The 20,603-nt window shown below is 34.8% G+C and overlaps 2 protein-coding genes across 9 annotated transcripts in view; one reads left to right on the top strand and one right to left on the bottom strand.

Annotated features, from left to right (window-relative positions):
- Nucleotides 1-4,579: 4,579 nt before the first annotated feature.
- Nucleotides 4,580-20,603, bottom strand: part of LOC106056403 (uncharacterized) — a 130,296-nt gene continuing 114,272 nt past the window's right edge. The window contains exons 1-4 of one of the 6 annotated variants that reach the window (XM_056020788.1): nucleotides 11,502-11,629; nucleotides 7,529-7,876; nucleotides 6,652-6,895; nucleotides 4,580-5,521 (exon numbers count right to left, since the gene is read on the bottom strand). In XM_056020788.1, coding sequence (XP_055876763.1) covers nucleotides 5,451-5,521; nucleotides 6,652-6,895; nucleotides 7,529-7,876; nucleotides 11,502-11,513 — 675 coding nt within the window. In that variant the 5' untranslated portion in view covers nucleotides 11,514-11,629 and the 3' untranslated portion in view covers nucleotides 4,580-5,450. Of the gene's footprint in view, nucleotides 5,522-5,572; nucleotides 5,907-6,651; nucleotides 6,896-7,528; nucleotides 7,904-10,946; nucleotides 11,066-11,501; nucleotides 11,630-20,603 lie in introns of those variants that run through there. The other 5 variants (XM_013213151.2, XM_056020790.1, XM_056020789.1 and 2 more) reach the window with 5 other exon arrangements.
- Nucleotides 11,599-20,293, top strand: LOC106056422 (thioredoxin, mitochondrial-like). 3 transcript variants are annotated; one of them, XM_056020793.1, is made up of 4 exons: nucleotides 11,599-11,726; nucleotides 14,603-14,900; nucleotides 18,833-18,953; nucleotides 19,373-20,293. In XM_056020793.1, exons 2-4 carry the CDS (start codon nucleotides 14,614-14,616, stop codon nucleotides 19,487-19,489), a joined length of 525 nt encoding a protein of 174 aa, XP_055876768.1. In that variant the 5' UTR covers nucleotides 11,599-11,726; nucleotides 14,603-14,613; the 3' UTR covers nucleotides 19,490-20,293. The 3 variants fall into 3 exon arrangements, with proteins under 3 accessions (XP_055876768.1, XP_055876769.1, XP_013068616.1); XM_056020794.1 differs by lacking the exon at nucleotides 11,599-11,726 and adding an exon at nucleotides 11,735-11,874; XM_013213162.2 differs by lacking the exon at nucleotides 11,599-11,726 and adding an exon at nucleotides 14,394-14,445.

Here is a 20,603-nt window from a genome sequence, read left to right as displayed (position 1 = left end):
AATTTTTGTAATTGAAATTTTTTTTTTTTTTTTTTTTTCATTTTCTTCTTTTTTTGTTTTTGTATTATACCTCTATCTGCCAAACGCTAAGGCTCTGAAACTACTTGAGCTACATACTTCATATTTGGCATACTTTTTCTGTACATAGATATCTACAAACGCATGCAAAAACTTTTTGATATCTCAATAAGTAGATTTTTTGTTTGAAATATTACTCTGTAATACAATTGTGTACAATTTGCGTTTTATTTTACCAATTGGTTGCTATATTTATATGAAATTTAGAATATGCCCTTTACTAAATATTGATATTTTTTTAATGTTTTCAGATAGTTATTATACCAACCTATAAATTACATACCTGTTATCTAGTATTTTTCTGACAAAATTTTTGTAATTGAAATTTTATTTTGTTTTTTTGCATTTTCTCCTTTTTTTGTTTTTGTATTATATCTGCTAAACGCTAAGGCTCTGAAACTACTTGAGCTACATACTTCATACTTGGCATACTTATTCTGTACATAGATATCTACAAACGCATGCAGAAACTTTTTGATATTTGAAGTAGTTTTTTTGTTTTAGCGTTTCAAAGTTTAGAATTATGAAATATTTATGTATTTTTCATGGTTGCAACACTAAAAAAATCATTTAAAAAAGACAATAAAAGATAACAATATTTCCCTTCATGCGTTTTTAATACTTGTCATGTATGATATTTGTGTGTAAAAATTATTAATTTATCTTAAGTATTTTTTGAGTTATAAGCTTTTAATTATAGTTTGTTTGGCGGCCATCTTGGATTGTTTCCATGACAACCAGTAAAGTTATAAAGTCAAAAACTATATTTTTTCAATTGTTTAATTAAGTACTATTAAGATAATATAAAATATTTAGTCTAAATGGAGAACTTTTTTTTTTCCTTCTTTCCGACTCATATGTATACATATCCACTCAGCGGTGTCATACGGCCAACCGGCATCCTATACCATTTCTTTGCCGATGACTCACAGTTATACGATTCCTCAGTGCCATCAGAGGTGTCGCATCTGGCAGAGAAAATCAGTAGTACCGTTGCAATGGTGAGCAATTGGATGGTTGAAAATAAGCTCAAGATGAACGAAGATAAGACAGAAATAATTAAGATTGGCACTCGGAACAACGTCTCGAAAGTTGAAAGTAAAGATTCTCTTTTTATTACGAACTGCCAGCTTCCTTATGTCCATGTAGTGCGGAATCTTGGAGTTTTCTTCGACTCAACACTATCTTTCGACCCACACATAAGTCAGCTCTGCAAGGGTCTTTATCTGCATCTGCGTAGATTAGGCCAAATCCGACCATATTTAACAACGGAGTCAACAAAAACGCTAGCTGTGGCATTCATACTCTCCCGCCTTGACTATTGTAACGCCGTACTAGCGGGTATACCTGATGACAAAATAGCCAAACTGCAACGTATACAGAACAACGCCGCACGAATAGTGCTTAGAAAAACAAGACAAGATTCTGCTACTACGCTCTTGCGCATGCTCCATTGGCTTCCCGTGAAAGCGAGAATCGATTACACGGTCGCCACACTTTGTCATCATTGTAGATATATACATAACACCTTAAAGAACTGATTACTCCATATGTCCCCCAGAGAGCCCTACGCTCAATGGACTCAACGCTTTTAGTGGTGCCACGTTTCTCCCTCAAAAGCTACGGTCTGCGGGCTTTTTCAGTGCACGGACCAAAGGTTTGGAACTCACTCCCCATTGATCTCAGACAGACAACATGCTATAGCCTACCACTTTTAAGAAGAACATTAAGATCTACTTGTTTAAAACTTTTTTAGATTAGTTTTTGATTATAATTGTCGTGTTTGTGTTTGTAATGTTATTACAGCGCCTTGAGCCTACATTTCGTTTGTTAACAGCGCTTTATAAATAAAATTATTATTATTATTATAGAGCACCAAACGAAAGGAGAAATATTTTTTGTTTTTACTGAAATGTTTTTTTCTTGAGGATTTGAATAAGAGATTGACCCTTTACAAAACAATTAAGATCAATTAGACATTCATTATTAGACAACAGTTAGGCCAGGTTCACATCTAACTTCACATTCACTTATCCTTTGGTCTTTTTGTTTTTACGGAAATGTTTTTTTCCTGAGGATTTGAATAAGAGATTGACCCTTTACAAAACAATTAAGATCAATTAGATATTCATTAGTAGACAACAGTTAGGCCAGGTTCACAACTAACTTCACTTTCACTTATCTTTGGTCTGCTGGACCGTTGAGTGCACACAAGATATGTCAACCTTCTTTCTCCATTCTTCTCTGTCATTTGTCTTTGATAGAATTTCATTCTGATGTTCTTTCTGAAAATACTGAAACCTGCCTTTTTACCTGCCTGGGTGGACCACTTCGGGGGCCGATTTTGAGTTTGCGTTTCCACACAAACTGTCTTTGTAGCCTTGTTTTGTTTTGAATTGCACTGAGAATCAGAGGTTATAGTCAAACATTTGCTGCCTTATTGAAAAGAAAAAGAATTCTGGGCAAAACACCCTATTACCATATAAAGTAATTACTAATTAGGCAGCTTGCAGTTGATTTTTTTCCCCCTAATATTTGAGGCTAAATGATATTAATACCTTTGTATAGAATCAAAAAAAAAAGTCTAAATCTACATTAAAAAACTAAAGATGTCAAAATCATAGCTATCTTAAACAATATTTATCCCCCAATACTAAAAAATAGTTTTGATGTAAAAAAAACAACACTTTGACAATTTAAAGTTGGCCTCTACTCAGTCTGAAATGTTTCTTGAAATTTCGAGGCTTACATAGAACTAAATGGAGGCTATATGATTTGTATTCCTGTGACAGGTTGGGGAAAGTGACGTGTGTTTGGCGTGTTTAATGTCTAGGGGATGATTATTTTTGAAATTATCACGCACCAACCATATAAATCGGGAGCAGGCACGCAACGAGACAAGCAATGAAAGAGAGATACAAAAGTTAAATTGAAGAATATTTATTTACATAAAAGAATAAAAGGGGGGAGGGTTTGCATCTATCTCTAATTGATACTATATTTAATCATCACTCTTGCACTTAATAAGAGAGTATGTCACTTTGTCTTCTGAACTTAGCTGGTTGTCCTGTTGATGTCGCAGCTGGCTGTGTCCTGGCTTGCGGTTCTGCAGCTGGAGGTGGCGCTCTAGCGGGTAGAGGGACGCCGGTGATATAGTTCTTGTGGAGTCTCAATCCAAAGTTCTAATATCTGTAGTGGGCACAGTAGGGCGGGTGGCCGGCTACCGTGGGCACAAGTGTACTGCGGGCAGAGCTGATCTGCCGTGGGCAGCGTAGTGCAGGGTGAGTCCAGTGAGTTGCGGAGGGTTTGGCGTAGCTATGACGTCTCGCACAGATCTGGGTCTATAGGGACGTCGCACCTAATAAGCTGACAAGTGGGCTGTCAAATAGGAGGGCAAGTAGAGCTGATAGCGCCAAGTAAATAGTTGAGTGGATCCCAATATCAAATAGGCAATTGACTAGGCAGACAATGCCAAATAAATAGGCAGATAAATAGGCAGACACCTGAGGGAGGCACCAGGCATTCCTCTAAGAGAAAGAATAAATGAAGCAGTCCAGACTCGATAGCTCAGCTCGAATGAGAAAATGAGAGAGTGTCTATTCCACCTTATATAGGCTGGGAGATATGGGCGGAAACAGGAAATGTCCTAGGCTAAGAATTATCTTACACGTGGGTGAATCCGACAAGAATCGCACCTTGGAGCGTCACGAGTAATCTCCTTGATCAAAGAGAGACATGGGAGAGGGAAGGGGGAAGAAAGATTGGTTTGCATTCCACCCAAGATGGTGTCAACTGCGACCATCAGACATCCGGCGGTAAGATCAAAGAGAATGTGTGTTTATCTTTCCCCGGTCAAGGGAAGATAAGTGAAAAGCCGCCAAGGTGGTGGACTCAGTCTAGTGAGATGAGGAAAAGGTGGGGCGGGTGAAGAAATTGGGGATAGGACGGGGGAATAACTAAAATAAAATAAATAAATAATGATAAAATATAATCAATGCTGTGATAAGTTTGAGTGACTCCGACAGCAAGCTTTTGACTTGTCACAATTCCTTGTAAAGAAATAAAGAAAAAAAGGGACACTGGACACCAAATCTTAAAGAAACCTGGTTATTTCAACCCAAGGGATGTTTTATGCTGTATAGGCTTCCATTCTTTTATGAATTAAAGATTGTTAACATGGTCAGAAATAAATATATGTCTGCATTATTTCTCTTGGGGACAATGGTTATGCATGTGCTGGTTGTGGCAAAATATGTAGGGGTTGCTGGGGTTGAACAGGAAATACTGCATTCTTCATTAATCTTCAGACTCAAAGACAAGCCTTAATATTATTTCTCTAGCATATACTATACTTTCTGTATCAATTTTGTAATATTTTAGCAAATATAAAATTATATTATATTATTTAATTAAACAAAACAACCACAATATGACTCGATATATTATTACATTATTAAAAAAAGTTTAAATATAAAGAATAAAGCTTGTGTCATTTAAAAAAATAGTTTTAATATATTTAACATCTCTCTATCTGATACATACAGAGATTCAACAGAGTATCAGTTTTGTTAATATTATCAGTGTATAAAACTTTAAATATGTAAAATACTTTTTTTTTTACAAAATGGCAAAATGTTAAAAAAATAAACAAGCTTGATAAATACTGAATATAATAGAAAAAAAATGGTTTTGCACTCTATAGAATGGTTAATACTGATTTTAGAAAAAAACAATTTTAATACTGTGTGGATGTAATGGTCCATTTGTTTTCCATGTTATTCAAACTAAAACAAATATGTTTTCATTTAATTTCAGTGAGTATGATTGAACAAGATAGTGTAAAATTACAACCCTGACAATATATATTTGGAATTTTACTATTCTGAGTGATTTCTAAGTTGAGCAGAAATAATATATACCAACAACCTGCAAACAATTAAACTTGAGCAAAAATGCTAGCTTGTTGAGTCATGGCTGATGGTTGCTTCATTATATATCACATTATTTTAGGAAAAAAATAAATTTTTCTTTGTTTATTTATTAAGTTAAAAGCCAAAAAAAATTGTACTGGAGGCTATACTCTTTTAAAAATTTTAAAGCAAATAAAACAAACAAAAGAGCTACAACTGTGCTAAGTGAGGCTAACTAACCATGTGTTGGACAGCGGTACATTTTTAAAAAGCTGCATCAAAGAGCCCAAAAGGTTAAAAAAAAAATTAAAAGATGAATGGTAATTTGAAAAATTAAACCTAATTTCTAAAAAAAAATGCAGATGTTTAAACTATTATATTATTGATTGTCTTGTTGATTGTTTAATGACATGGTTGATTAGCTCTTCCAGTACTCATGTAAGCAGATCCTACTTCAAATTATTAGGATGAAAATTTCTCTGCCCAAGCTTTCCTCCAACGTCTTTCAATGACATCATAATCTGACCAAACACCTATGAAAATTATCGTGCAAAAATTATGAGACTATAATTGTAAAATTAAAATATAGATTTTAAAAAGTCCAAAGTTATGGATATAATCAATAGTTTAATTTAACACTTGCATGTAGGAAATGTTAAAATAGATAAGGTCTTTATAGGGGCCTAGCATCCAGTATGGCAAGTAGAGGTAATAGATTAATGTTTTTATCCAACCAATCCCATGAAGACCACTGGCAAGTCAAATAGATCTAATTTACTTCTCCTTATCAAATCTAGGAGGTCTGGAGGCTGAGTGGTAAAATGCTTGGCTTCCAAACTGAGGTATCCTGGGTTCGAATCCTGGTGAAGACTGGGATTTTTTAATTTTAGAGTGCCTCTAATGGGTAACTGTCGATATCTGGGAAAAGAAAAGGCGGTTGGTCATTGTGCTGGCCATATGACATCATTGTTAACTGTGGGCCACAGAAATAGATGGTCTTAACAACATCTACCTCATAGATTACAAGGTCTGAAAGGGGAACTTTACTTACTTTTAACTAATCTTCTTTTCTTTATCTATAGTCTGAACACACCTCAGAGTATATTTTACTTCACTATATCATTTTTTTAAATCGATTACAAAAAAAAATTTTTTATGACTCTTTACCAAAAAAAAACATAATTTCAATTAGCATATTGCAGCATTTTTAAAGATACTCTAACAGATAAATGATAATGTTTAACCAAAAATCTATTTTTTAAAAAGTGGCATGAAAGAAATGCAGTGATAATAGTTCCGACAGAAAAATGAAATCTATAATGCCCACAGCTCAAGAGAGTTGATAAATATTAAATTTCTTCCACTAATGCCCTGCTGTAAGCTGCTAAAGTAGAGTTTGGGGGTTAAGAAACAGTTTATAATATTGACCTAAAGTGTGAAATAGTTTTGATGAAAATTGACATTTACTGATTTCAGCAAATACATTCTCTTGTCAGTTGTAAATACTCATTTACTTTTATCAGTATCTAATTATAATGCTTCATAAATGTTTTCCTTTACTTTTAGTTGTGTGGCTAACTTAGAAAAAAAAAACACATATCATTAAAGCTGAACTTAAAAAAAAAAAAAATTAGGCTGAAATGAGAATAAAATGTTAACTTACTGAGCCAGTCCCGAGTCAGTTTGAATGCTTGCTTATCAATGTCCCTGCGGTTGTTCCAAACAGACATGTTATGACGATCCTTGTACTCACTAACATAATCATTGCTGCTGTATCCAGGCATAGTGGATATTCTCAGGAAGTTTGATAAATCATTGTAGTCATCTTCTGGAGCCTTAAAACTAGGAACATCCAGCATACAGAGCTTCCTGGCTGGCTTTCTGAAAGTTTTCCTTTTTGCAGCAAGCTAAAAGAGAAAATTAATTTTAGGCTCAAGCATTAAAATAAATAGCAATTATAAAATTCCAAATTAACGAAACATTTAGCTATCAAAAAAAGTAAAAGTTAAATTTAAAATAATAATAATATATAGTATCAGTGAGAGGCAGTGGCTGAGAGGTACAGCGTTTGGCTTCGGAATCGAGGGTCCCAGGTTTGAATCCTGGTGAAGACTGGGATTTCTTATTTTGGGATCATTGAATACACCCAACTCTAATGGGTACCTGACATTAGTTGGGGAAAAGTAAAGGCCGCATGATAGCCTCAGTAACCATGGCTACAGTAAAAGATGACCTTTACATTATCTGCCCTTTAGATTGCAACATCTGAAAGGGGAACTGATTATCTGTCAGGAAATTTGTTTTAAAATTGTGCTTAAAACATAACAATACATAAAAGTGATTGAGATTCAAACCTGTATGATTATGTTGACTTTCAGAAGCTAATATAAAGCTAGATAGAAATAACAAAATAGATTACCCATGTATATTACTGACCTTACACAATTAGTAGGGCCAACATTGTTTAGCCACCTAAAAATTATAATGGTCCAAATAAATTATTAAAATGAATAAGTTGCACATAATTCCTTTAACTTTACCTTGCCAATGTCTATGGGAGGACACAATTTAAGTTTTTCTTGTACAGCAGCATCATTAGTTTTTTTCTGATATAATGGCACTTTGTTCTTTTCTTCATCAGTAGGCTCAGACATGCCCATGAGTTTCCTTTCATTTTTAAGAAATTCATACCTATCTTGCTTTTCCTTTTTCTTTATTGCATCCTCAACACACATTCTTTCAAATACAAGATCCTTTTCTACATCACTTTGATTGGACATAAAACCTTCAGGCAAATGATTAAGACATTGTGTATTCAAACAATATCCTGGCTTAGTTCCATAGGGACAGAGCAATCGTCTTGATAATAACTTTTCTTTTTCCATTTTCTGAAAATTTTACAGGAGGAGGATTATCTGTAAGATTAAGAGTCAGTACATATATTATGAGATAAATGTGCTTCAAAAATATGGTTGTTCACAGTTTTTACATATATAATATCTCAAGACAAGAACTTAAAAGTTAATTTTAAAATAAGAAAAAAAAAATTCCCCCATTGCAAAACAACATTTTATAGGCAAGAAATTATTTTCAAGGAGAAAAAAGATTAACCCTTGCTGTAACTGCTGTAAATTGTAAATAGCTTGTAGTTTAAAATTGTATTCAGCATCATCATTAATTCTATGTGAGTGAATGCTAAAGAAGCTCAAATACTTTCTTCCAAAAGCCCTGGACAATAACTCTGTGGTTGTGCACAATGCATATATGTCTGATACAAGGTGCATGTGACTTTCAAAACTAGTCACAAAGGTATTCTGTAAGTCTGGGACAATTAAAAAGAATTTGAGACATGGTTTCCTCTTCCTCCTCACAGCGGAGCACCATAACTCAAAGTTTATTTTGAACTTAGAAAAGTCATACATTTATTTTTTATAAATTTAAAAAGGCCACATCTAGATCTAAAGCAGGTTTCCTGTAATTTCATCCCCTAGTCATTTCATCCTCTGATCTTTTATCCCAAAAAATTATAAAATCAGCAATATTTGATAAATATTTATTTTTATTTACATGATAAAAAGTGTAACAAATTAAACAAATTGCGAGATGTGCCAAAAACCCAAAATATCAAATTAAACAAGATAAAATTTGATGTTGACATTGTGATTATGTGTATGTGTTTGTTGTCAGAATGTCCCCTTGGTAAGAAAGTTCATATTGTGTTGTGTGTAACCTGTGTTATGAGAGAGTGTTAGTAAAGAGTCTAATGTACCCAGCGTCTAGTGTTGGCTGTTGGCATCACTTATTGAGTTCAGTGTTCCTTAGTGTAATATTTAGCTTATAAGTGTATCATTATTTATGCTAACATTTAATATCATTAAAAAATATTACAAGCAAAATAGAAAAGATACTTTGAAAGAAAAAAAAAAGCTTATAATAAGGCACATGTACACCATTGGAATGATGAAAAATGTCAAAAACATAGATTTTTTTCTCTTTATTAATGTAATTTTTAAATTAAATTTGTATTAAAAATTGTAAGCAAAAATTCTGATAATATTGTGTACATAAACCATTCAAATAATCATTGCAAAAGCATGCTACTCTTAAAATACTATTAGGGAGTGTAATTGTATCAATTAGTTTGGATCAGTCATGTAATTAAAGTTGCAATAGATATAGAATAAAATATATAATTGTTTTCGTTTAGCACATTTTCATGCTTTTAGCTTTCCCAATACGCTAAGATCCTATCACTTGTCTGAACAAGTTGGGAAGGGGGAGGAAGATGGGAGTAACTGGGTAAATGTTACCACGATTGCCTTAAAAAAAATAAATTGTACAACTCGAATTCGAACTTAGGGCTTAAGCCACCTTAAGGGGGCTAATTTAGCTTACACCAACACATCTGTCAAGTACAATTTCTTTCCCTTGTTTTATACCAAACAAAATAATTAATTACCAATATTTCATTAACTTTTTAAATTTATTTCTTGTTTTGTGAGGTACCTCCCCTAAAATTATGTATTGTTTTAATGCATCCCCATTGATCTCAGACAGACAAGTGATAGGATTTGGAAACTGCTCATTGGATTGGAAGATTATTATGCATATACTACATTCAAGAAGAACAAGATCTATCTATTTAAAACTTTTTTAGATTAGTTTGTCATTTTAGCTCGTGTGTTTATGTGTGTAATGATATCACAGCACCATGAGCCTACATTTTGTTTGTTAAAAGCACTCTATAAATTAATTAAATCATTATTATTAATATTACTATCCCACATTCAATCAGTCATAAAAAAAATGTAAAATAAGGAAATATTTTCCAAAATCAATTAAAGAACTTCAAGCCATACCCAAGCTCAATGAAATGAAATTGTTGACAAGACAAAACTTAAGCAATGAATGATAGCTCACAAGTGATAGGATTTGGAAACTGCTCATTGGATTGGAAGATTATTATGCATGCCATTAAACCATGGCAAGGAAAATCCAAATATTGCTATTGACAAAAAAAAGAATCTTAAGAGTAAGAATTAGACCTAGTCAAGCTAGAAATGCATATACAAACAGGTCAATAATTGTAAGAATTACCATTAAATGCATATTAACAAAGCTGCAGATTTATACTAAAAATATCAACAAAAATTCAAGTCTACAGATCTTTAGTTCTTGAAGTAACTAGTAAGGTACCCACTTTCAGACCATCTGATCTGAAAGGGGATCTGGTCAGATGATTTAAAAGATTTCAGTTTCTATCTCCATGATTAACAAGGGCATCATGTGGCCAGCACAATGACCAACAATCTCTTCTTTCCCCAGCCTACGTCAGGTAACAATTAGAGCTGGGTGGAATCAGTCATGTCCTGAAAATCCCTTTAGTTCTAACAACCTCACTATTATTTGTTTCAGAGTCCAGAACCCCTTTGTCAAATGACTTAGTTCTTTTCAGCAGGTAATTTAGTTTGATCACATATCAGACTGAGAGCTTACTTGTCACTGATGGAGAGTATTTATAAATGCTAAAGTAATAATTTGAATATGGTGTCCATTACAATGGGCTGGGTGCGTCTCTATGTCTGAAAGTCAACTTCCTAAACAACTATTTTCCAGGGAGCTGTGCAATGAAAGGGGTTTTGATCGGAATCAGCAAAAGAGATATATAACAAAAAAAAAAAGAGCTCCCTAAAAGTAATGGAAAGCATAATTAACACCCATGAATAGTAAAAACTAGCCCATGATCATTTTTTAATGTTTGACAAAGTGGCAAAAAAGATATAGCTGAAAGACAAAAAAAACAACAACAACTTAAGAGTCCAGTCTACATTTTGCTCAAAGTTAGAGCAATAAATGAAGTCTGGGACAGTACAACAAAGCAGTTAATAGTGTTTACCAAGATCCTGAATATTATCAGCTTAGCATAGATCTAGTAAATTAAAAATCAGACTTCACCACCTTTGAGGATGGCTGCCTGGTCAAGCAGTTTGCGTGCTGAGCAGTTGTTCAGACTTATCAATGGTCCAGTTGCCTGCTCTCATCCCCTGCCATCCAGTGGGAGGTTTGGACTAGGAAGTAAATTATCTTCAACTCTGAAGGAACATCCGAAACATGTGAAACATTTTACAAACAAACAAACAGTTCATAGGAAGGAAATATATTATAAGCTGGTATTGACTATGAGTGTGACGAAGCAGCTCAAGTTATATAGATCTAATATCACAAATGCATGATGCGTAGGACGTAATCTTCTTCTTTTTTGAAGTAACGTCTGTATTAGATAATTAGACAAAGTAAGATAAATCATAAGATATACTAACTAGATCTAAGTATTAGTATACTTTTCTAGTACTAGTACTAGATGTAGTAGTAGATCCAGCTAGATAAATGTTGTGTATTGACAGTATAAGTATAAGTATTGTTGTTAAAGTCATAGATAATAAATTTGCATTCACTTTTTAATTTTATATCTAGAACTAGATCTCATCTAGACTATTCATAGACATACATTACCATTATTATCATATATCATAATAATTAGTCCCTAGATCATGATCATGATGATCTAGCCTAGAATCTAGATCTCTGTCTCGAGATTTTAAGGACGGTAACTGGGGAACTATAAACATCTTCAAACGCATTTTTAAAAGTTTAATTTCAGTACCCATAGTACTGGTCAAAGGTTATGACTCAAAAAGTTGTGACGTTTTGCACAACTCGTGAATGTTTCAAGAACAAGTGAGTAGACTAGTCTAGCATCTAGACTAGATCTATATAGACATATCTAGATTCTAGATACTAGATCTAGTCTATTTTAGTAAACTTAGTTTATCTATAATCTAATCTAGTCTATAGATCTATATTGGTCTAGTTCTTAGATCTAGAGGTAGCTCTATATTTTTATTAAGTCTAGACTAGAATAAGACTCTGGCTGGTATAGTAAATTAATAGTAAATAATAGATCTATCTAGTTACTAGTAGACAAGTCTGACAAGAGGATAGATCCGATACGATAGATTAAGACTAAGATACTTTTATAAGACTATAAGTATATTTTACTATATTATATAATTACTAGATGTCTAGACTCTAATTTATAACATTACAATTACTGAATTACAATCACAATGATAATTATTAATTAAATTAATTATATTACTTTTTATGATTATCATTATGATTATGTGATTATCATTATGATTATCATTACTAAAACTAAAACTACAATCTAGCTTGTCTAGATCTGATGTTTGTTTGTTTGTAAAATGTTACATGTTTCGGATGTTCCTTCAGAGTTGAAGATAGTTACTTCCTAGACTAGGTTCGAACCCGGGACCATCGATAAATGATAAATCCAAACGACATTCCAGTGCGCAAACCGCACGACCAGGCAGCTCTATAGATCTACTAGTATTTATATCTAGATACTATTATTACTATTTCATTCCTCTATGAGTCAATACTAGATTCTATAGTCAGATTCTATAGTCCCTCTATACTGTCTATAGTATTAGTTAATATAGATCTAATAATATATATATATATATATATTATATATCTAGATCTATACACTTATCCCACATAAGAGATGACTGCATGCCAAAGGCAAACCAAACAAGAATACCAATTAGATCAATACAACAAGTGAACTCATACAAATATCTGAGTCTGAGTGTCATTGTTGACAACAAGGTTTTGTGGGAAGACTATCTATTCTAGATAGAATGTCAGACTGTATCAGCACACTCTTTGACTAGGAAATATGAAAAGAATCAAGACATCTGTGTTTGATCACCCAAAGAACTCTTTTATATAGTGTCTGTTCTATTTATATGAATTTCTGTAAGGATGAATAAAGCAGTCTTAGTCTTAAGAATGTAAAATTAAAATGCTATTTAACCTTGGTTAGACCATTATTAGTATATGGTTCCTCTGTTTGGAACCCTTTATTTCAAGAAAACTAGCTAGAATAGAAGCAAAATAGAGCCATGGGATTTATAACAAAGAAATATTCTCATTTTATTGTATTGTCATGGTAAATAAAATCTTTTGCTTTTCCAGTTTCTGATAATTAACACAAGCAGAAAGACTTTCCAGTCGGACATATTTATCTTATCTAATATACTACAGACATTACTTCAAAAAAGAAGATGATAATGTCCTAAGCCTCATGCATTTAGTCATGCATATTAACCAATGACCTAAATTCTGCCAAGTCACTGGTTTTCCTGGCAAGCTCAGGCAACCCATTCCATGCTCTAATAACCTTAGGGAAGAAGGAGCATTCATACACATTTGTCCTGGCATATGGAATGAGGAATGTGCCTTTATCTTTGTGTGTTTCTGAGTATTTTATTAAATTTTGTTTTTGTATTTGAAGATTATGGTTCAGTGTTTCATGTATAATTGCTACTTTACTTTTAAGTCTTCTATCCTGAAGGCTTTCTAAATTTAGTGATTTTACTAAAGGTGTTACTCTAGTCAAATGTGAATATTCGTTTGTTATGAATCTCACTGCTCTATTTTGTGTCTGTTCCAGTTTCTTAATGTTTTCTTGAGTTGAAGGGTCCCAAACAAAGGATGCATATATTCTATTATTAGCCTAACCAAGGTTATATAACATTTTAGTTTTATGTTCTTATTTGATTTATAGAAATTTCTTTTAATAAACCCTAATGCTTTGTTTGATTTTTTGATAGTTTCATCAATATGGGGATTCCATAACAGTTTTCATTTATTATACCACCTAGGTATTTAGCATTTTTAATCTGTGTTACTGGTTTACCATGAATAAGATAAGTGGAATTAATTTGTTTTAGTTTTTTTTTTTTTAACTCTTAATAACTGACATTTTTCTGTGTGGAAAGACATGCTCCAATTTGATTCCCATTTCTATAATTCATCTAATTCTCTTTGTAAAATTTCTGTATATCTTGTGTTGTTTTTATTGTTCTATATATTATGCAATCGTCTGCAAATAATCTGATTTTTGTTTCTGAACTAATGCAATTTGGTAAATCATTTATGTAAATTAAAAATAGTAGTGGACCTAAGACTGTTCCTTGAGGTACACCTAGTTTACTGTTATTGGTGTTGATTTAGAGCCATTTATTATTACAGTTTGTTCTCTCCCTTTCCGAAAATCTTTAATCCACTGATGCAATGGACCATCAATGCCAAAATATCTTAATTCTTTAAGCAAACTATGGTGGTGAACTCTGTCAAAAGCCTTGCAAAAATCTAGTAAGATAGCATCTATTTGCTCACTATCATCTACACCTTTTGAAAAATCATCAATTAGTCCTATTAGTTGTGTTTCACATGATCTATATTTCCTAAAGCCATGTTGGTATGGAGTAAGGACATTATGTTTGTCTAAGTGGTTTATGGTGTTGCTACATATTCTTTATTTACTCTCAGTAACTGCTAGACTACATCATTCTTTGGATCAAATCAGGTAAAATATTGAAATACATCTATTAACTATTGTCAATGTGTGCATAAACATTTAATATGCATGCCAGTTTGTCAACAGCAAAACATTATCCTCAATGAAAACAATTTAAACAATTGTCAAAGATTTTTAACCATTTTTTTATTTCTTTCTTAAACAGATTTAACAACAATGAATGTAGCCAGGCAGATTTTGTGCAGAGCTGCAACTTGCAGTTCTGTTAGAAACATAATGGTCAGTAGAGTTGGATTTTTAGAAAGGTCTTTACCCCAGATGTCAGTTCATGAGGTACATTCAAAGCTTGAAAATTGTAACAGATTAGCATCAACCAGCATTAGACTCTGCTCTACTGCAGCTAAAAAATTTGAAGTTATCAATGTCCAAGATGAAGAAGATTTTAAAAAAAGAGTGATTGAAGCTAGCAATAATACACCAGTTGTTGTTGATTTTCATGCTACGTAAGTAATTCAGTAGGCCTATTTGTTACTTGTCAATCTGTAGTTGTTGGTTTTTTTATTATTAGTATAAAAATTGGATCCAGCTTATTTACACATAAAAGACTTAAATAGAAAAAAAATTTTTTTTTACATGTTTCGGATGTTAAAGAGAGTTAAATCATAGCCCAAATCCCCTGCAGGTGGGGTGCAATGGGCAGGGTTTAAACCCAAGACCATTGAGACCACTGAAACATATTCCAGAGTACATACCACACAACCAGGCAGCCATATGATTACTGTATTTCAATAGTTTACCTGATTTGATCCAAAGTCTAGCAGTTACTGAGAGTAAATAAAGAATATGTAATAAAAATGATTTTAAGGACTTCAGATTCCTCAATGAATGGATTCCATTATGAAGCTAATTTAGAGGAGAAATAAATATCTGTTGAAATGAAAAAAACAACAGCCTTGCATAGAAAACAGCTCTGTGCATCTATATTGGAAACTACTGGTATTTTTTTTAATCTAAACTTGTAATAGAGTTTGTGGCCACCTTGAAGTCAAGCTTTACAAAAATAATACTATTACGCTGGCAAACTGTTTGAATAGAGGACCAAAAATATTTTGTTTACATTTACTAATAAATAAGATCATGAATATTTGCATCTTGTTATTGAAGTTAGTTAGAGAAACATGTGAACAAGTTAGTGTAGTTTAATTACACATTTTCTTTTAGATGTATAGATTTAGTCCCAAAAAAAAAAAAAATATATATATATATATATATAAATATATAAGTATATCTTACTGTTGAACAAAAGCTATATTGATGTTTCATGTTAAATATTGTTATAAACCTGGTGGTGGCACAGATGGGGGTAGTGGTGTGAGTGTAGTCAGCCGACGCAAATCGCCCCAGGCCAGCGCTAGACGAGCGGTCAACCGTGACGAGTTACGATGGTCAGCCGAGTCGAGTGTCAACACGGCGGTTCGGGAAGGATCGACGGCGGTTCGTGAACAGAGCTCAGGAGCGTCACGAGAGTTGTAGTCATCTGACCACCTAGAAACGTCGAGCGGCGTTCTGTCCGGTTCGAGAAGGCCAGTAGGGACCCTATATAAGAGCGGAGGTGTCGCAGTCAAGACGGTCGAGAAAAGGGGCTCATTACAGCAAGGTTCACGAGAGACGGTTCACGGCAGGGGTTCAGAGCCCGGTTCACTACAGTCCGGTCGACTACAGCACAGTTCAGCGGTGTGGGTCTGTACGGAGCATTACGACGGTTCAGTGCGGAGTACTGTCAAGTACAGTTGAGACGGCTGGCGTCTTGATCTTGGTCTGCGATCGAGTCCGACACAACGAGCCTAGTGTGTGAAGTCAGTCCTGAACTGTTGAACCCAGTGCAAGCCCGGAACGAGACGGAGAGGCCAGTGCAAGAGTTGATACGGCGGAACAGTGTTATCGAAGAGATATTTGTACAGTGTACGTCTTGCCAATTGTACAGTATTGGCTGTTATTTATTCAACCATTAAAGTGTTACGTTACTTTGGAGCCCTGAGTTGTCAAGTTCTTTAAGTTGGTGGTGTATGGTGCAGTTTGCAGAGAGCCTGGATAGTGAGATTCGTAACACTGGTGTCAGAAGTGGGATCGGATCGGAATCGGATTGGATCGGATCTACTATTGCTCGTCTGAAACTGCTGTACGAACTTGAATTCAGCGAACTGAAGCAAGAACTCCGTGATCGAAATCTGAAAACGAGCGGAAATAAAAAAACCTTACAAGCACGCCTCCGAGATGACATTTTGGAAGAAAAAGAAGATCCGGACACATATCTTTTTGAAGTCGAACCTAACTTGCTGGAACAGATCAATTCCAAGATAGATGCCATGAACACCAAGATAGCCGCTATGAACCAACGCATACCTGCTGTGGAGGAGAGAATCATCAACTCAGACGTTCGTTCAGATGCTAAAACCAGAGAGAGGAGCCTTGGTGGTGATCATGAGGACCCATTGAAACCTGACGAAGCCGTTGAGAGACATATGCAAGTCGAGAGATACCAGCCAGGTCCGAAACTAACAGACGTTGGTCCAGCTGCCAAGACTGGAGAGGAAAGTCCTGAAGGTGGTAAAGAGAATCCAAGGCAGTCTGACGTTGACGTTGATGGACATTTGAAAGACGAAAGTCATCGACAGGGCCTGAAACCAACAAGCGATTGGCCCGATACTGAGACGAGAGAGAGAGGTCCTGATGGTGGTGAAGAAAGCCGAATGAAGCCTGAAGCCGAAGACGAGGGACCTTTGCACGAGGAGTGTTACCAACCTGCCCCACGAGCATGCCCTCCAGACAAGGCTGAAGATGATGACCTGTCCCACAATTCCCCGCCCTGTGGATTTGAAGCCCATCCCAGTCCTTCTTCGCAAAGCCCTATGAAGCCACCTCTTTTGCCAACGATCTTGGTATCCCCAGCCCTTACATCCTATACCTCTCCATGTTTTAAGTGGCTGTCCTCGGTACCGACAGACAAGAGAGCGATGCAACCAAAACGTGACTGCAACAAGAGGACGATCAACTGGAGGAAAAGAAGAAGGCGGCGTTTGCATAGTCCAACGTGCATGGTGATTCTACCAAGAAATAACTGCAGCCACATGAAGACCAACTGGCGGAGAAGAAGAAGAAGGCTACTTTTGTTGAGTGCAACGTGGATGACGATGCGACAACGACATCGATGCAACCAGATGAAGGCTAACTGGAGGAGAAGAAGAAAACGTTTTCTGAATTCAACGTGGATGGCGATGAAAGCACGACGTCCATGCAACCAGGTGAAGGCCAATTGGAGGAGAAGAAGGAAGCGACCATTGCTGACTGCAACATGGATGGCTCCATCAAGCTCAAGAGGCAAGCCAACTGCCACTGATCGACCCCCACCTGCAGCGATGAAACTTTACAGCCAATGTCATGATGTTGATTCTGTCCGGGACGGACAGATCTAAGGAGGGGGCAGTGTTATAAACTTGGTGGTGGCACAGATGGGGGTAGTGGTGTGAGTGTAGTCAGCCGACGCAAATCGCCCCAGGCCAGCGCTAGACGAGCGGTCAACCGTGACGAGTTACGATGGTCAGCCGAGTCGAGTGTCAACACGGCGGTTCGGGAAGGATCGACGGCGGTTCGTGAACAGAGCTCAGGAGCGTCACGAGAGTTGTAGTCATCTGACCACCTAGAAACGTCGAGCGGCGTTCTGTCCGGTTCGAGAAGGCCAGTAGGGACCCTATATAAGAGCGGAGGTGTCGCAGTCAAGACGGTCGAGAAAAGGGGCTCATTACAGCAAGGTTCACGAGAGACGGTTCACGGCAGGGGTTCAGAGCCCGGTTCACTACAGTCCGGTCGACTACAGCACAGTTCAGCGGTGTGGGTCTGTACGGAGCATTACGACGGTTCAGTGCGGAGTACTGTCAAGTACAGTTGAGACGGCTGGCGTCTTGATCTTGGTCTGCGATCGAGTCCGACACAACGAGCCTAGTGTGTGAAGTCAGTCCTGAACTGTTGAACCCAGTGCAAGCCCGGAACGAGACGGAGAGGCCAGTGCAAGAGTTGATACGGCGGAACGGTGTTATCGAAGAGATATTTGTACAGTGTACGTCTTGCCAATTGTACAGTATTGGCTGTTATTTATTCAACCATTAAAGTGTTACGTTACTTTGGAGCCCTGAGTTGTCAAGTTCTTTAAGTTGGTGGTGTATGGTGCAGTTTGCAGAGAGCCTGGATAGTGAGATTCGTAACAATATTAAAAATATTGCTTTGCAATTTTTTGCCCAAAGTTGTATCCTTGTTTGAATGTTGTGTCTGAATGTGTCTTGCTGAGTATGTTCTATTGCATAAAATGTAGGAATTTTTTTTTTTAATGAAATATATATAGCAGCTTAAGTATTGTTATGCAGTAACTTTATCTCAAAAGGTGGTGTGGTCCATGTAAACTTTTAGGCCCAAGGCTTGAAAGTATATTAGCAGAAGAAGGCAAAGTTATTATGGCTAAAGTAGATATTGATGAAATTTCAGAACTTGCAATGGCATATGGAGTAAGTACATATTTACAAAGTTTTTTATGCAGATTTAGTTTTTTCTTTATAATGTTAAATTAGAGTTATAAATATTTATTATGATTTGCCTTACTTTTTGTTTATTCTTTGAATCTTATATTGCCCATTATAATTTGCAATGTCCAAATAATGGCCAAAAAATCCTTGTTAATTTTTGCTCATTTTTTTTTTTCATTGCATTTAGTTCAGTTACACTGATTTTTTTTTTATTAGATCTTTTGTGTTACCAATTATTTAAAAAGCTAGTCTCCCATTAAATGTCATCTGATGTCAATCCTCACAATTTCTAATAGACTTGTAGAAGACATAAATGCCTTTCAGATTGTTGTCTTGTCTTCAGCTCTTCATTTGTGGAGATAGTACTCCCCAAAATGTATTCTTGTTTTTCTTTATTCCAGGTCAGGTCAGTTCCAACAGTGATTGGTTTGAGAAAAGGTCAAGTGTGTAACCAATTCATTGGTTTAGTTGATGATGATCAGATCAGAACATTTGTTAAAAAATTAGTGGTGTCATGATGAAATAAAACAAACACTGTACACTAAACATTATATATATAGAGATTTTTTTGCCATTATCACTGTAAAAAAAAAAGTATAAATATTTTTAAATTATGTACGCTACCCCAAATACATAAATTTTATGCTGGCCTATAAAATAATATGGAACATAGCAAAACTTATTTCTAGTTATAAATTGAAGAGAAAAAAGGTATGATCCATTGTATTTTTTTTTTAAATTTGTTAGTCAATTATTTATCATCTTCAACAAAAATATTACCTTGATAAAATTCATTTGTTTTATAATTTAGAATAAAGTTATTAACCTAAATCAATAATTTATATTTCCCTCTGAGTATGGCTTATAAAGTAAAAATAAACCAGCTTGTACTAGAACAGTCCATTATGTTTTTTAAGCAATTTCAGGTACATTGAAATATAGAAAATATTAGATTTCACTGATTTGTCTATCATTCAGTTAGCCCTCATTACAACTGTATTCTATTACTGTGTGTGCAACATTACAAAAAATATCAAAAGTTTAAAGGATTGTTGACTATATTGATACATTTCCAAAGATTCTAACAAACTTTTGCACTGTTTGTGATGGGCTTTCTGAAGTTTTTAAAAATGATGACATCCCACATAAAAAACAATGTGTTATATATGCCAGAGATGTTTTATTGAGAGTTTGGTTAAGCCATTAGTGCTTTACATCCAGCTGTGTGATTGTGTGACCAGATTTACTCCATAGATTTTGTTCATTGTTGTTAGCTTCTGCTCATTGGTTTTGATGTGAATAAAAATATATTTGAATACAAACTGCTCCAATGTTGGTTGGAAAATTTATATTTTGTTGACACATTCATAAATATGTGATTTGGTATAGATACAAATCCAACTGGGCTGGCTAGTATTTAACAATGAAATTATAATTGGCTGAACTATCTATTCACATATTTCAAGGATAGAAAAATAACACTGGATCCTGGTTTATAGTTTGTTTATTTAATGAAGTTTTCATGAAAAAAAAGTTTTCTTTTCATTCTTTTTTTTTTGTAATGTAGAGTCTAGTTCAATTTACCACCTCTGAGCTAAAGTTAAATAATTAACATTTTGGAAATAGCAAAAT

This window comes from Biomphalaria glabrata, chromosome 2 (genome assembly GCF_947242115.1).
Source record: "Biomphalaria glabrata chromosome 2, xgBioGlab47.1, whole genome shotgun sequence".
Classification (NCBI taxonomy): domain Eukaryota; kingdom Metazoa; phylum Mollusca; class Gastropoda; family Planorbidae; genus Biomphalaria; species Biomphalaria glabrata.
The sequence above is the reverse complement of the archived record's forward strand: the minus strand, read 5'-3'. Positions and strand labels throughout refer to the sequence as shown.

Bases quoted from the DNA above. Each gene is read 5' to 3' on its own strand.
- LOC106056422 (XM_056020793.1), top strand. From the start codon at position 14,614: ATGAATGTAGCCAGGCAGATTTTGTGCAGAGCTGCAACTTGCAGTTCT. The intron at 14,901-18,832 runs GTAAGTAATTCA...TTATCTCAAAAG, and splicing joins GTTGTTGATTTTCATGCTAC to GTGGTGTGGTCCATGTAAAC. The intron at 18,954-19,372 runs GTAAGTACATAT...TCTTTATTCCAG, and splicing joins AACTTGCAATGGCATATGGA to GTCAGGTCAGTTCCAACAGT.